The following is a 12757-nucleotide window of genomic DNA, read 5'->3' on the forward strand; positions in this document are numbered from 1 at the left end:
ACGGACATTCTTCAATTTTAAACCAGACAGGTAGGGACCTGACTGATGACAAACCTACCTTGCAGTCTCGCAGCCTGCTAAAATATAAACCCTCTCCTCAATTATGTATGCAAGCAATACTGCCTAATTTGTGTGCGTGCACACACACACTCTCACACACACACAAATACTTCAGGCAGCTCTGTTTGTGCACTTGAGATAGACACTATTTGTCTCAGTCTTGGAAATAAACAGGTGATCTTTCTTGTGGATTCAAGTTCAACTGTGAGCGGTGAGACTTTGCTTAACTGAAAGTCAGAGCTCACCATGGATTATTTAAAAGCCTTGTAATTGTGATGCTACGAGTCCCCTGCAGAAAGATCTCCCTGGCTCTGCTGGGTCTGACAGCAAGGATCCAACTGTGTTTGATGCCTCAAAGGTAGCTCCCTACAACAGGCTTCTCTCACTTCTGCTTATTTTGTGTATCATGAAAACCTTGCAAAAAGTAACACCCCTAAGGAATGAGCTGAGCGTTACACACAGAAGGTTAGCGTTGTGTTGTGCTGGGGACAGGGGATGTCTCAAGAATTACTGCAGAGCGAGGTGAGGTATGAATTCCTGCACGTCACACCATTCCGCAGCACCCGCAGCGTGCACGGCTTAAACCTGTGGTACACACCAGGTAAACTGCTCCTCACTGAAAACTGTTCTTCATGGAGGGTGAGAATACGCTCTTGGACAGTAGCTGGCACAGTGTCTTCACCCTTACTGCTGGCCTGCAGAAACATGTTTAGTATGAGGAAGAGGAGGCTGAGGAGAGACCTCATCACCCTCTACAACTACTTGAAAGGACACTGTAGAGAGGTTGGTGCTGGTCTCTTCTCACAGGTAATTAGTGACAGAACGAGAGGGAATGGGCTGTTCTTCATGTGTACTGGAGGGTGAGAATACGCTCTTGGACAGTAGCTGGCACAGTATCTTCACCCTTACTGCTGGCCTGCAGAAACATGTTCCTGTCCCCAGTTTCCCAGGAAGGTGTAAATAGAGTGGAAGGACTGACTGTTCTTCATGGAGGGTGAGAATACGCTCTTGGACAGTAGCTGGCACAGTGTCTTCACCCTTACTGCTGGCCTGCAGAAACATGTTCCTGTCCCCAGTTTCCCAGGAAGGTGTAAATAGAGTGGAAGGACTGCAGGCCACGGGCAGAGCTGAGTTTGGCTGCTGTTTCTCTGCTAAGTGCTCAATTCATGAAGAGGTTTTTAAGTGGGGGAGGACTGTGGGTTGGACGGTGCAGGAGTTCATCCTGGGTTACCCAGAGAACTACCTGGGAGGTTCTCTGGGGGTTTGCCAGAAGATCCTTCCTGAAAGAACAAACTAGCACCAGCCAGCTGGGAAGAAAGATGTCTCAAGTTCAAGAGAGCTCAGGTGGAGAATGGAATCCTCATACGAGCTCTTTTCTGGGCATGTGGTCACTGTTACACACCGTGTACCTGACCCGTGCCTGGCTGCTCTCTGACAGATGCATTTTATGCCTTCCCTCCCATCACTGCTCCATCAGCTCCACTTGCAACATCCTCTGCTAAGATGGTATCTCCCTTTCCTTGCTAAATGAGTCTAGTCTCTCCATTGATAAAATCTCCCTTTTTTCTACATCTTATCACTGCTGTTATGGAACAAAGAGATATCAGCAAGCTGTAGACCTGTAAATGTTCTTTCATTCATCCACAGTATTTCAACTTTCCCATTTTCAATGGGCTCCTCAGAGTGCTGTCAATTTCTGAGCCAAGGAGCCTCAGAGTTGATGGAAAATGACCTTCTCCAAAGGCACTCCGTGTCTTGTATAGATCTTTTTCCTGCTTGTTTAACCAGTCCCATGCCACGTACTTCTCTTCCCACCCACCTCCTCCCATTCCTCCCCTCAATTTTTATCATTACTGCAACTGTGATCTTCCAAAGTGATTCATTTACTGACAGCCATCTATTTTCCCCAGAAGCAGTTTAAACTGTTGGCTACTTGTTGCCATACCTAAGTGTGTAGGATAATTGTATAAACATTAAAAGAGGGTGAGGGAAGCTCACTTATTTTTGTCAGTGGTTTTGACCTGTTTGTTCTGATTATTGGAGAACTGGCTGGAATGGAAAGTTCTGGGGGCATTGAGGAGCAGGTTGGGGAGAAGCATTAATAAATATACAATCAGCTTTTCTATTTTCATAGATCTATCTATTTTAATGTCTGAAGAGACCAGGGTGATCATCTAGTCTAACCTCCTGCATAGTAACAGCTGAAGAACATCATCCAATAATTTCTGCATCAAAGCACGCTGAAAGGCACTTTGTACAGGACTTTTGAACAACCGCAGAGTTAGGTATTTAGAATATTTAGAATGTGCTGGGGACTTGGACTGTCCTTCCACGGGGAAGGATACACTTGTAAAAAATTCCCCTGTGCAAAAAAGCCTGTGTTGAGACAGTCTGCAATAGTTGGAAAGGCATAATCCTGGCTTGCTCTTTGGGAAAGCAGAGAGGCAAATGAATAGCTGGGATAGTCTCAGCAGCCCACCTTTCTTGAACACAGCTGTGGAGTAGCCTGTGGAGCCATAGGCCTATGGTAACATCTTTCCCAGGTCAGAGACATCAGAAGACCTCTTAAGCCTTGATACTTTCCTAATGGAATCAAGTCTAATGAAATGGATAGATCTCCAGGGGCTCTAATTATTGCTCCGACCCTGAAAAGTTTGGAAGGACCAGACTCCACAGACCTTCTGTGAAGTTTTGCCTTGACCTGAGTCAATAGTGTGCTGGAGTGACAATGGCTCGAAGATGTGCTGGACCAAAGTAGTGGCCCTACAGTCTCACTGTGGCTATTTCTCTAAAAGCAAGGGAGACTGAGTGTAGTATCAACACCAAAAGACGGAAAATATGCTTAAAACAGCGTTAGGGCTGTTGTTAATTAAGATGAGATGACTGGTGCTAGTGTATAAACAGAAAGTCACGAAATTCACTGGGAAGAAGTTGTTTTGGCTGAAAGATGTGTGGAGAACAAATTCAGAATTTGGAACAGACTGTGCTGTCTAAAGCATTTCTTTTTCCAACTTGCCTTGAGAAAGTTAAATCACCTGGTTTTCCTCAGAGTTCCTCAAAATTAGATGCTTAAAAAATTTAAAGGTCAAAAATGACTTTCAGGTTTTCAGTTCAGGCAGTAAATTTTAAAGAAAGAAATCTTTTATTGCTGTAAATGTGGCTCAAAAGCCGGGGAGTGTACGGTGGCTTCCAAACTGCAGCAAGAGCCATGGAATGGTTTCCTTCTCATGCCATGTTGTGTGCTGTGGATGGCTTCCAGCTTCCACCTCGACTCAGCCTGGTGCCAGCGAAAGGCTTGGCTGCTCGCAGTCACTCGAGGTTTTCTACGCTATTCCTTCCTGTTATGCAAGAGACGCGAAGAAATAAAAGTTGTGAAGATTCAACGCAAAATACTAATGTGTAACACTGCCAAACTCTTTCAAGAGTTCCCTTCCTGCTCACAGCGAGTGGTTGGGAAGCAGATGTTGGTGGGTTTCCCTTCTGGGATCCTTTGAGAGGCCTCACATGGTCTTACCCATCCGTTCAGTGGTCCTTCTCCAGAGGAATTCTTTGTCTTTCTTAATTTTGGTTAATTGGTGGCACGGAGAAGCGCCTTACACATGCTGCGCCCCATGCTGGCAAAACTTTACATGGACTCATGACCTTGAAAGGTTCATGCAGAACAGGAAGGGAGGAATTATTTGAGAAATTCCCATTACTAACTGTGTATTCTATTCTTTGCCTTAACAAATTTGCTGTTAAGTGCAACTTAACTTTCAACTTAAATACAGCCAGCATTTACTTCACTGGACAGGCTGGGTGTATAGACAGCTGGCTGGCTGGTAGATGAGTTTCCTAGATCTAGTTATATGTCTAGGTACGTAGTTTAAATGTAATGAAATGTTACAAAATACCAATATAATGAGAGAAACATTCTTAACCCACACATACCCGCATGCATGTACTATTTCTCCATCATGAGCTGCAATATATTTAGTATGTAACTCTGATGACTTTAAATACTGGAATACTTCATACATACCAGAATGGAAAAAATAATAAAAGCTTAGTACTATTCAGTGATACCAGCTGCAGATCTTAAAAGGAGGAAGAAAGGCATCATTTCACAGATGGGAAAGATGAAGGCAGAAAGAGTCAGTTACATGGCCAAGATTCACTGGCAAGATTGGGAAGAGAACAGCTGTCTTCCGAATTTTGGTTAAGCATCTAAATCACAGCCATCTTCAAGTTAACACCGCAACAGGGCACCTTAACTTTCAAACAACTGTTTGTGATTCAGGGCATTGTATTCTTTGTATCTGAGAAGCCTCCTCTGTCCCTTGGTTGGACGTGGCCTGCAACCTCATTTCAGACCTAGGTTTGAGGTCCTTTTGCTTCAGACCTCAACCGCAACCTCATTTCAGAACTAGCTATGGAGGTTTGAGGTCCTTTTGGTTGTTGTGCTACAATAACACTGTGGGGTGTGTTAATGTTTGGCTTGCCGAAAGCTCTGGAGAGATTTATTCTGCTACTGTCAAGGAGGAATTTCCTTCCCTTCACCCACTCTTGCTACCTACCCAGCACTATTGTTGTGGGTGCCATAACTCTGGAATTTAACATGAAGGATTTTTCCCAATCCTACAATGCCAGCACTCTGTAAGACAGCAAAAGATAAGTATTTCAAAGCCCTGAAGGACTACAAGTGCTTGGCCTAGGCGAACAAACCTCTAGTATACTTAGGCTGATAATAAAATTGACCATGCTTCAGCAGGAAGATTATATGGAAGCAAAGAGCCAAACATCTGCATTGGACTTCTCCTAGCTCATAGCCTCATAAGAGACTGGGGAGAGGCTTTAGGTGGGGCAGAACATGGTCTCAATCTTCTACTGGACTTTGGTTTGGAGCCCTGCCTCCTGCAGACTCTTCTGCAAAGCCTGTTTGGTTCTTGCTCCTTGTTTTAGCACATGTTAGGATGATGTTTAGTCGTAAATATACAGCTTGCATCCCATGCAAAAAAGCTGTCCATTTTGATGAAGGAGCCAACCTTGAAGCAGAAATTCTTACTGAGTATAGTATTTTCAATTGAATTGTCATAGACTGATTCAAACAGCCATGACAGGCGAACAAAACTCTGGTCTACTTAGGCTGATAATAAAATTGACCTTGCTTCATCAGGAAGATTATATGGAAGTTGAAGAGTGGGGTTATTGGAAGTGGGCAACACGGGTTTAGGCGAACAAACCTCTAGTATACTTAGGCTGATAATAAAATTGACCATGCTTCAGCAGGAAGATTATATGGAAGCAAAGAGCCAAACATCTGCATTGGACTTCTCCTAGCTCAAAAGAGTCAAACATCTGCATTGGACTTCTCCTAGCTCATAGCCTCATAAGAGACTGGGGAGAGGCTTTAGGTGGGGCAGAACATGGTCTCAATCTTCTACTGGACTTTGGTTTGGAGCCCTGCCTCCTGCAGACTCTTCTGCAAAGCCTGTTTGGTTCTTGCTCCTTGTTTTAGCACATGTTAGGATGATGTTTAGTCGTAAATATACAGCTTGCATCCCATGCAAAAAAGCTGTCCATTTTGATGAAGGAGCCAACCTTGAAGCAGAAATTCTTACTGAGTATAGTATTTTCAATTGAATTGTCATAGACTGATTCAAACAGCCATGATCATATATTATGTTTGAAAGATTTAATTTAGCCAACAGATGCAGTTCTCGTGGAACCGTATGATACATGCAGTAGTAGTGAAAATAGAGAAACAAAAAATCCACTTTAAAATATTTCTTTAATGTTTAGCTTTCGGCTCCTATTAGGTAATGATTAATAGACGCAGAGGGGAAAAAGAACGAGCTTTTATTATTTTCATCTGAATGTTAAGAGGTGCTTTGTGAACAACCATAATTTCAGGGACCGCTTTGTCAGAAGAATTTCATGGATGGTAGTTTGTTAAGCTGATGAATTGTTTTAATTAGTCAGTAAAACACTATTTATGATGAAACATATGACACTCACAAAATTTGATCATTCTGAGTCACAACAGTATGTGACTAACCTCTCCTACCAGTAATTGCCAGAAACTTACTTGGAAATTGCGTTTTATGAGGTTACCTTGAAAATTAACATATACGGGATTAATTTTATAGGTGCAAAGAAACCCATTCACTCATGTCTGCAGTATTAAACTATAGCAATAAATAATCGTAAAGGAAAATAAATAGTTTCTATGAGGCAAAAAACCCAGGAGGGAGGTCCATAGAGAGGTGCCACCTTGCAGAACTCTATTCTTTCTTGTTCTGAGAATAATAGACAAAATTTGATGTATAGCAATATTATTCCTAATCTTTCCCACCGAGGATAGTCAGTGCTATTATGGTACAGTCCTGTGGTGCAGAGGCCTCCAGAGCACCCTGAGCTCTCAAGTGAAGCCCTGCACTCCCAGCTGGCCTCAGGCAACACGGGCTCCTTCTCCAAAGATCAGATTCTCTCTCCATCCCCTGCTCTCTCTTGGGACCACCTCATCCCCCCGAAATAGCCATCTCCCTGTGCTCCCCCTTCCCATCCCTCAGAAACCTCCATCTCTTCAAACCAGGACTCAGCACATCTGTTTGTAGAAGAGAAAATGAAGAATGAACTGTTTCATATCAGGAGGAATGGGGGGGGTAGACCTTCCATCTGCCAGATGTGGAAGGACCAGGCGTTGTCTGGTCTTTTGGGCTTGATTCTTCTTTCTACTTTTCTCTTTGTGTGGTTTCACAACAGTGTGGAATTGTTTGAATAGAAATGAAAGCCAGAGGATTAATGTTGGGCAGAAATGTTCATTATTCAGCATAAAGGAACTTGACTCATTTCCCTGTACAGCTGAGATTTAGTCCCAGGGCACCTGTTGACTCCTGCCTTGAATAAATCCCAAGGCTTCAGGTAGTGATCAATTCTGTTCACTGTGGCTGAAGATTCCCTGAAAAAGTCTTTTTTTTCCAAGGAGATTTTCCCCTTCCAAAGCACTTTCCTTTCTGCCTCTCCCTCCTGAAAAGCTCTGCTGAGGTGGCACTCACTTTTAAAACACGAACTGGGATGGGATGGGATGGGATGGGATGGGATGGGATGGGATGGGATGGGATGGGATGGGATGGAATAGAATAGAATAGAATAGAATAGAATAGAATAGAATAGAATAGAATAGAATAGAATAGAATAGAATAGTTGTGCCACAGGATTCAGATTTATCTTCACAACTCTCTTGCTTGCATTCCTCTATCCATTGGGATTTCTCCTAACCCTGAACATCTTTAACTGATGGTATTACAGCCAAATAGTATGGTTTAATCCTGACGTGGTTCATGTCAGTAACCCAAGTCATGTTGATTTGAGAATGAAAAAGCATAAACTTCAAAGTGTGTAAAATGACCAGTGCTGTGGCAGTTTCCAGATGTTTGGGAACGGTGTGCCAGGCTGGTATTTAGCACCATATTCCCTATTAATTTCCTGTTTATATCCTCCATCCTTAACGGTTTTCAAGTTTGTTACGTTCTTTGTGTCACTCTTGCAGGCATTGCATTTAAAATGTTCTACTGCTGTTTATGGACAGGTTTTTTCCTGTCGTGTCCACATCTCGTTAATGTCTGTCTGTCTTCATTAGTTGCCATCCCTTGTCTGGAGAATGTAGCTGCAAAGCTGGCTGGGCTGGACTCTACTGCAATGAGACCTGTCCCCCCGGGTACTACGGCGAAGGCTGCCAGCTCACCTGCCCCTGCCAGAACGGTGCGGACTGTGACAGCATCACAGGGCAGTGTCTGTGTGCCCCAGGATACATGGTAAGTGAGAGCTGGGGATAACAGGGCATTCTGTAACAATTACAAAAATTACAAAGGATTTTAATCTGTTTTCAAATAACAGTCGCATAAAAGTGGCCGGATACAGGTAATTTTTCCTCGTTCTATTATGGGTCCAGATAATTCTCCTTTGAGCAGTGCCAGCTTACTACTTCTGGTTATTTACTTTACATCGGTATTGTAAGTTTATTACTTTTATAAGGATAAAGACATGGTTTCCCATCATATATTCTAAATCAAGACATAACAAAAAAGGTGTCAGATTATTGTCTGCCTAGAAGAGCAGAAAAAAAATTCTCATGGCCTTTCAGTATGTTCCCTGTCAGTCACACTGTGATTTTAATAGATGAAGATCTTTGAAAATGTTACAAATGATAGAGCAATTTATGTCTTTTCTGAGCATATATGGCAGGTGTCTTTTACCTGAGCATCAGAAAGAGCTGCAGACTTTCTGAGATAAACAAGCATTACATTTTATAGAGATATAAAATGGCTGAAGGAATCAGCCAAGATAAAACAAAAATTCAGAATTAATGATTGCCAGGTTGCAGCAGAAAGTATTAGGATGTGGATCCAGCTGTCCAGTCCTGCTAGAGCTGGCCATAATGGAACTCTGGCTAGTAAGGTCCCTGGTCATCCATGCATGACGTGTCTCTTTCCTTCAGGAGCACACCATGGAAGAGATCTGTGGGCTATGTTTAAGAAACAACATTTCTTAAAGAAAAAAATTATTTTCAAGAGAGAATTCCATCACAACTTCATTAGCAGTTGTCTTTTTGTAATTTATGTCCTTAAATTTACGTGATCCATCCCCACAGGCCTATCTATATGTTCTCTCTACTATTATAATAATTATTAGTTATAATTACTATAATTACTATAGTTTACTAGAAATCAATTCAAAGACATTCACAATATTTAGAGCTTCCACTGACATTTAGCAGCCAAATTTGCAGCCTTCTAGGTGAGTTTTACCCTCTGTTGTTTTAAGTTACAACTTCAAAATAAGGTGAGTAAATATCTTCAAATATTGAGGAGCAGGAGATGTGAGCATTCACAGAATCACAGAATGATACAGGGTTGCAAGGGATCTTTGGAAATCATCTAGTCCAACCCCTCTTGCCAAGGCAGGCCCACCTAGAGCAGGTTGCACAGGAAGGTGTCCAACCTTTGACCATGTTGTAGCTCTTTTGATTTATGAAACACAGTGGACATCATCCTATGGTAGGGGAAGGGGATGTTGGATCTGGACAGCAGAGCAGCCACGTCCTACCTTCAGCACCCACTGCAGTGTTTAGGGTTTTCTTGAAAAAATGTTGGAGTATTCTACAGGGTCACGTGCTGCTGGCATCTCCAGGGGAAGCTGCACGGCTGTGGGACAAGACCACATGTGGGAGTCCTAGATGAGATTACTGGGATGCTAAAGAGTTTTTAGCCTCCCCCCTCTTTTAAATTCACTCCTGAGCTTATGCTCACCAACTGTCATCTGCAGAACTGCGGAGTTATGGCTTAAAGACAGTTTTGTTCTCTGCTGCATGTCAACAGCTGAACCTGAAAGTTGGAGCTTCCATTTAATTTCCAGGGGTTCTCACAATGCCAGGTATAAACAGATTTATTTAGGGCATAGGAGATAGGGCTGTCAAAAGCATCTGTGCAAGACAGTAGTATTTAGAGATGTAAAAAAAAGAAGAAAAGGGCTTTGACTTTTGATTCCTCACTCCCACTAACAGAAAACAGGAATTTCTCTTCTTTATACAGTGATGATACACAAATATTAATACAAAGTCGAGGAAAGAATGAAAGAAGCAGCATGTTAGTAACAATTGCAAAATAAAATGATACCAAAATCCCCTTTTTTATCAGGAATGCTATTGAAGTTTGCATCAGAAAAATATTTTGGGGCTCTTTACTGTACACCTTTTTTTAAAAGCCTAGTTTGTCCAATATATACTGCTCCAAGACAGTATTGCTGCAGGCATGAAGCATGGGAAGTTCCTATTGCATAGCTTCAAAATAGTATTTAATCTCATAATAAAGAGCTTTCTTGCATTGACATTTAAACAGCTTGGTTATTGAGGATAGCTCTATAATCACTGAAGCATATTTAGGCATTAGTATCATTGCTTTCTCATAATATACTATAATCTCTGGCAATTAGTCCAGGAGGGGAAGTAAAGCCCTGAAATTGCTAATTTATTGCCTCTGAAGCATATTTGTCATTCGTGTGCACGCCAGACGACTTGAGTTGCAACGGTTCTTTCAAATGCTAGAGAACTTAGGCTGTAAAGAGAACTTGACAGGGACCTTTGCTTCCTACCCCGACCAGCGGTGTCCTGCCGAGCTGCTCCCAGATGTTCCCTCCTCAGGGCAGGGAGAAGGTGTCCCCACTGCTTCCCAATGCTTCCCACAGGCCACCCGAAAGATGCTGCGGGGCCAGAACCCTCTCAAGGCTTGAAGTGGCTTATCTCCACCGACCAGCGGTGTCCTGCCGAGCTGCTCCCAGATGTTCCCTCCTCAGGGCAGGGAGAAGGTGTCCCCACTGCTTCCCAATGCTTCCCACAGGCCACCCGAAAGATGCTGCGGGGCCAGAACCCTCTCAAGGCTTGAAGTGGCTTATCTCAATGACACGCTCAAAACCAGACTTGGCCTTCAAATCTGCATTCCTGCCCCTTGCTGAGGTGATGGGGATCTTTGCCTGGGGTAGAACTTTGCCCTTGAATTCGGCTGGCCCGCAAGCCGGTGGCGCGGCCGCCCGTGAATGCAGGATGTCTCTTCTGGCAGCACTAACAATAGAGCGATGCTAATCCAGAACTGGGCAGAGCTAATTATTCAGGGAAGCCTTTAGTAGAATGCCTCTTGCTTTTTTTCTAGCGTGGGGTTTGGCTGATGCTGCTACAGGGTCAGGAATTTTGCCATATGATTTGGAAAGAATGAAAGTGGGATCAACATCTTATATTTTCCAGAAACGTTTGATCCACACACGATCTTACACAGCAGAGCAGGCTGAAGGGCTTCTAAGTAAAGGGGGAAGAGAATATGGTGGGACGTGGGATATAACTGCAAAGGCAGAGAGGTAGGACCCATAGGACTTTGGGGTCACTGGATGCCTAGAAAATATAGTGACCAAGAAATGACAGTCTTTTCCTGACAGAGCACTCCTCCCGCTCACTTCTTTTGCACAGATGGCTTGTTTTTTAACCGTGCCCTGCCTCGGCTGTGTCAGGGCAGCTGGGCAGGGTTTCAGAATGAATCATCTGCAATTGCAGCCAAAACAGGGACATTTTGTTGGGATGCAGAGCAAGCCATTAAAAACACAAAGCATCTGGTCACCTTTATTAAATGTATTAAGTGGAAGGGCAGCCGTCCCATAGGTTGGCGTGTACGTGAGCAGAGCACTTAATTTTTGAAAGTTAAGCAGATTCAAGTTTAAAAATAAAAATTTACATTGTAGCTCAAAAAATGATACATTATTTATCAGCTGTAACTTTTCCAAAAATTCAAATGCCAAAGCTAAATATTGGTGAGCTTGCAGTTTTGGATAGAATTTCAAAACATTTTACGTCTTCTTTTTTCAATGAATATTTTGGGTCAGACTCAACAGCCAGATTTGCACATACCTAGCTCTAAAGCATTGTAAAAATGTTATTGGGTACTGGTAGGGGTTATTTGTATGGGGTCCTGATATGACTGTGCTCACAGCAGAGGATTGCACTATTTTAACTGTATTGGGTGTCTAAACCACCACGCAGACACTGTGTGTAGATTTGACTGAAGAGGTAGCTGAGAAATCTGAGTGATCCACAGTCATACCCAAAACAGCCCAGTTCTTGGAAGCAATTAAAAAAAAAGATAATAGGAGCAGGGGAAATACAACAGAATCTATCTCCCCAAAATCCAAGAGTGTGTCTAAAGCTACTCCTCATAGAGTCCAGCAGAAGAGTCCACACTGCAGGTCTGTTGGAAACCCTGGGCTTATTGCATCTCACTCGTGAAGGGAGGATAAAATGTTGTAGCCATTTAATTAAGATGATTGCAGGGAATCATTATGATAAGCATACCAGTAGGTCACTTCCCCGAAACTGGTATTTTTGGCATATTTGAGGATTGCCTCTCAGCACTCCTGGGATGAGTGGCCAGTGGTGCTTTTCTGAAGAATGGTTTTGGAAAGCCATTCTGCTGCCGTCTCATTTGTGGCAAGAAGGAACCTGATAAACACACAGGGAGTACACAAAGATCAGCCTTAAAAAGTATACAGGGAGATTCTTGACTGGTAGAAAGTGGATACTTACTCCCACATGCAAGTAATTGCTTCTTGCAATAAATTACTCCGATGCAATTATGGGGGTGGTGAGAGGGGTTATACTAACTTGTACCTCCCTCTCCTCCCAAATTGTGCTCTAAGATGCTCTCTTGCAGGCCCACGGAAGTCAGCTGTGTGGCAGGGATGTAAAAGAAATCAGGATTTACCCTGTCCTCTCTTCTTTTGTTTTTGGTTCATTGAATTTTATTCCTGTAATTCAATAAATGTGGTGAAGGAGGCCAGAGGATATGAATTAAATATGACAGGAGACCACAGGAATCCTGACCTTCTGTCTCACAAGGAAATCTTGAAACCAACCCCCTGCACATACCTATCAGCGTTCCAGCTACTGAAATCATTATAAATGCTATTGAAATACAACTAAGTTCACCTTCTCCATTGCACAGCTAATTGCAACTTTCTTAAAAACAGCAGCTATCGAGAGACCTCATCCTGTGATATGTCTTTGTTTCTTTACGGGTGCTTTGTTTTCTTCCTCTGAAAAATAGATTTAGCTTCGAAAGCTTTCATTCTGTCTGTCGTGGCAAGGGGATATGTACTTAAAACATTTCTCAGCCCAAGA

General features: G+C 42.9%; 1 protein-coding gene across 1 annotated transcript in view; it reads left to right on the forward strand.

Moving 5' to 3' along the window:
- Positions 1–12757, forward strand: part of MEGF11 (multiple EGF-like-domains 11) — a 291887-nt gene that overhangs the window by 197760 nt on the left and 81370 nt on the right. Inside the window, exon 11 of the mRNA XM_014946132.1 lies at positions 7682–7856. Within this exon, the coding sequence (XP_014801618.1) occupies positions 7682–7856 (175 nt within the window). The remainder of the gene's footprint in view (positions 1–7681; positions 7857–12757) is intronic.

Source organism: Calidris pugnax, unplaced genomic scaffold, assembly GCF_001431845.1.
Source record: "Calidris pugnax isolate Ruff unplaced genomic scaffold, ASM143184v1 scaffold134, whole genome shotgun sequence".
Classification (NCBI taxonomy): Eukaryota; Metazoa; Chordata; class Aves; order Charadriiformes; family Scolopacidae; genus Calidris; species Calidris pugnax.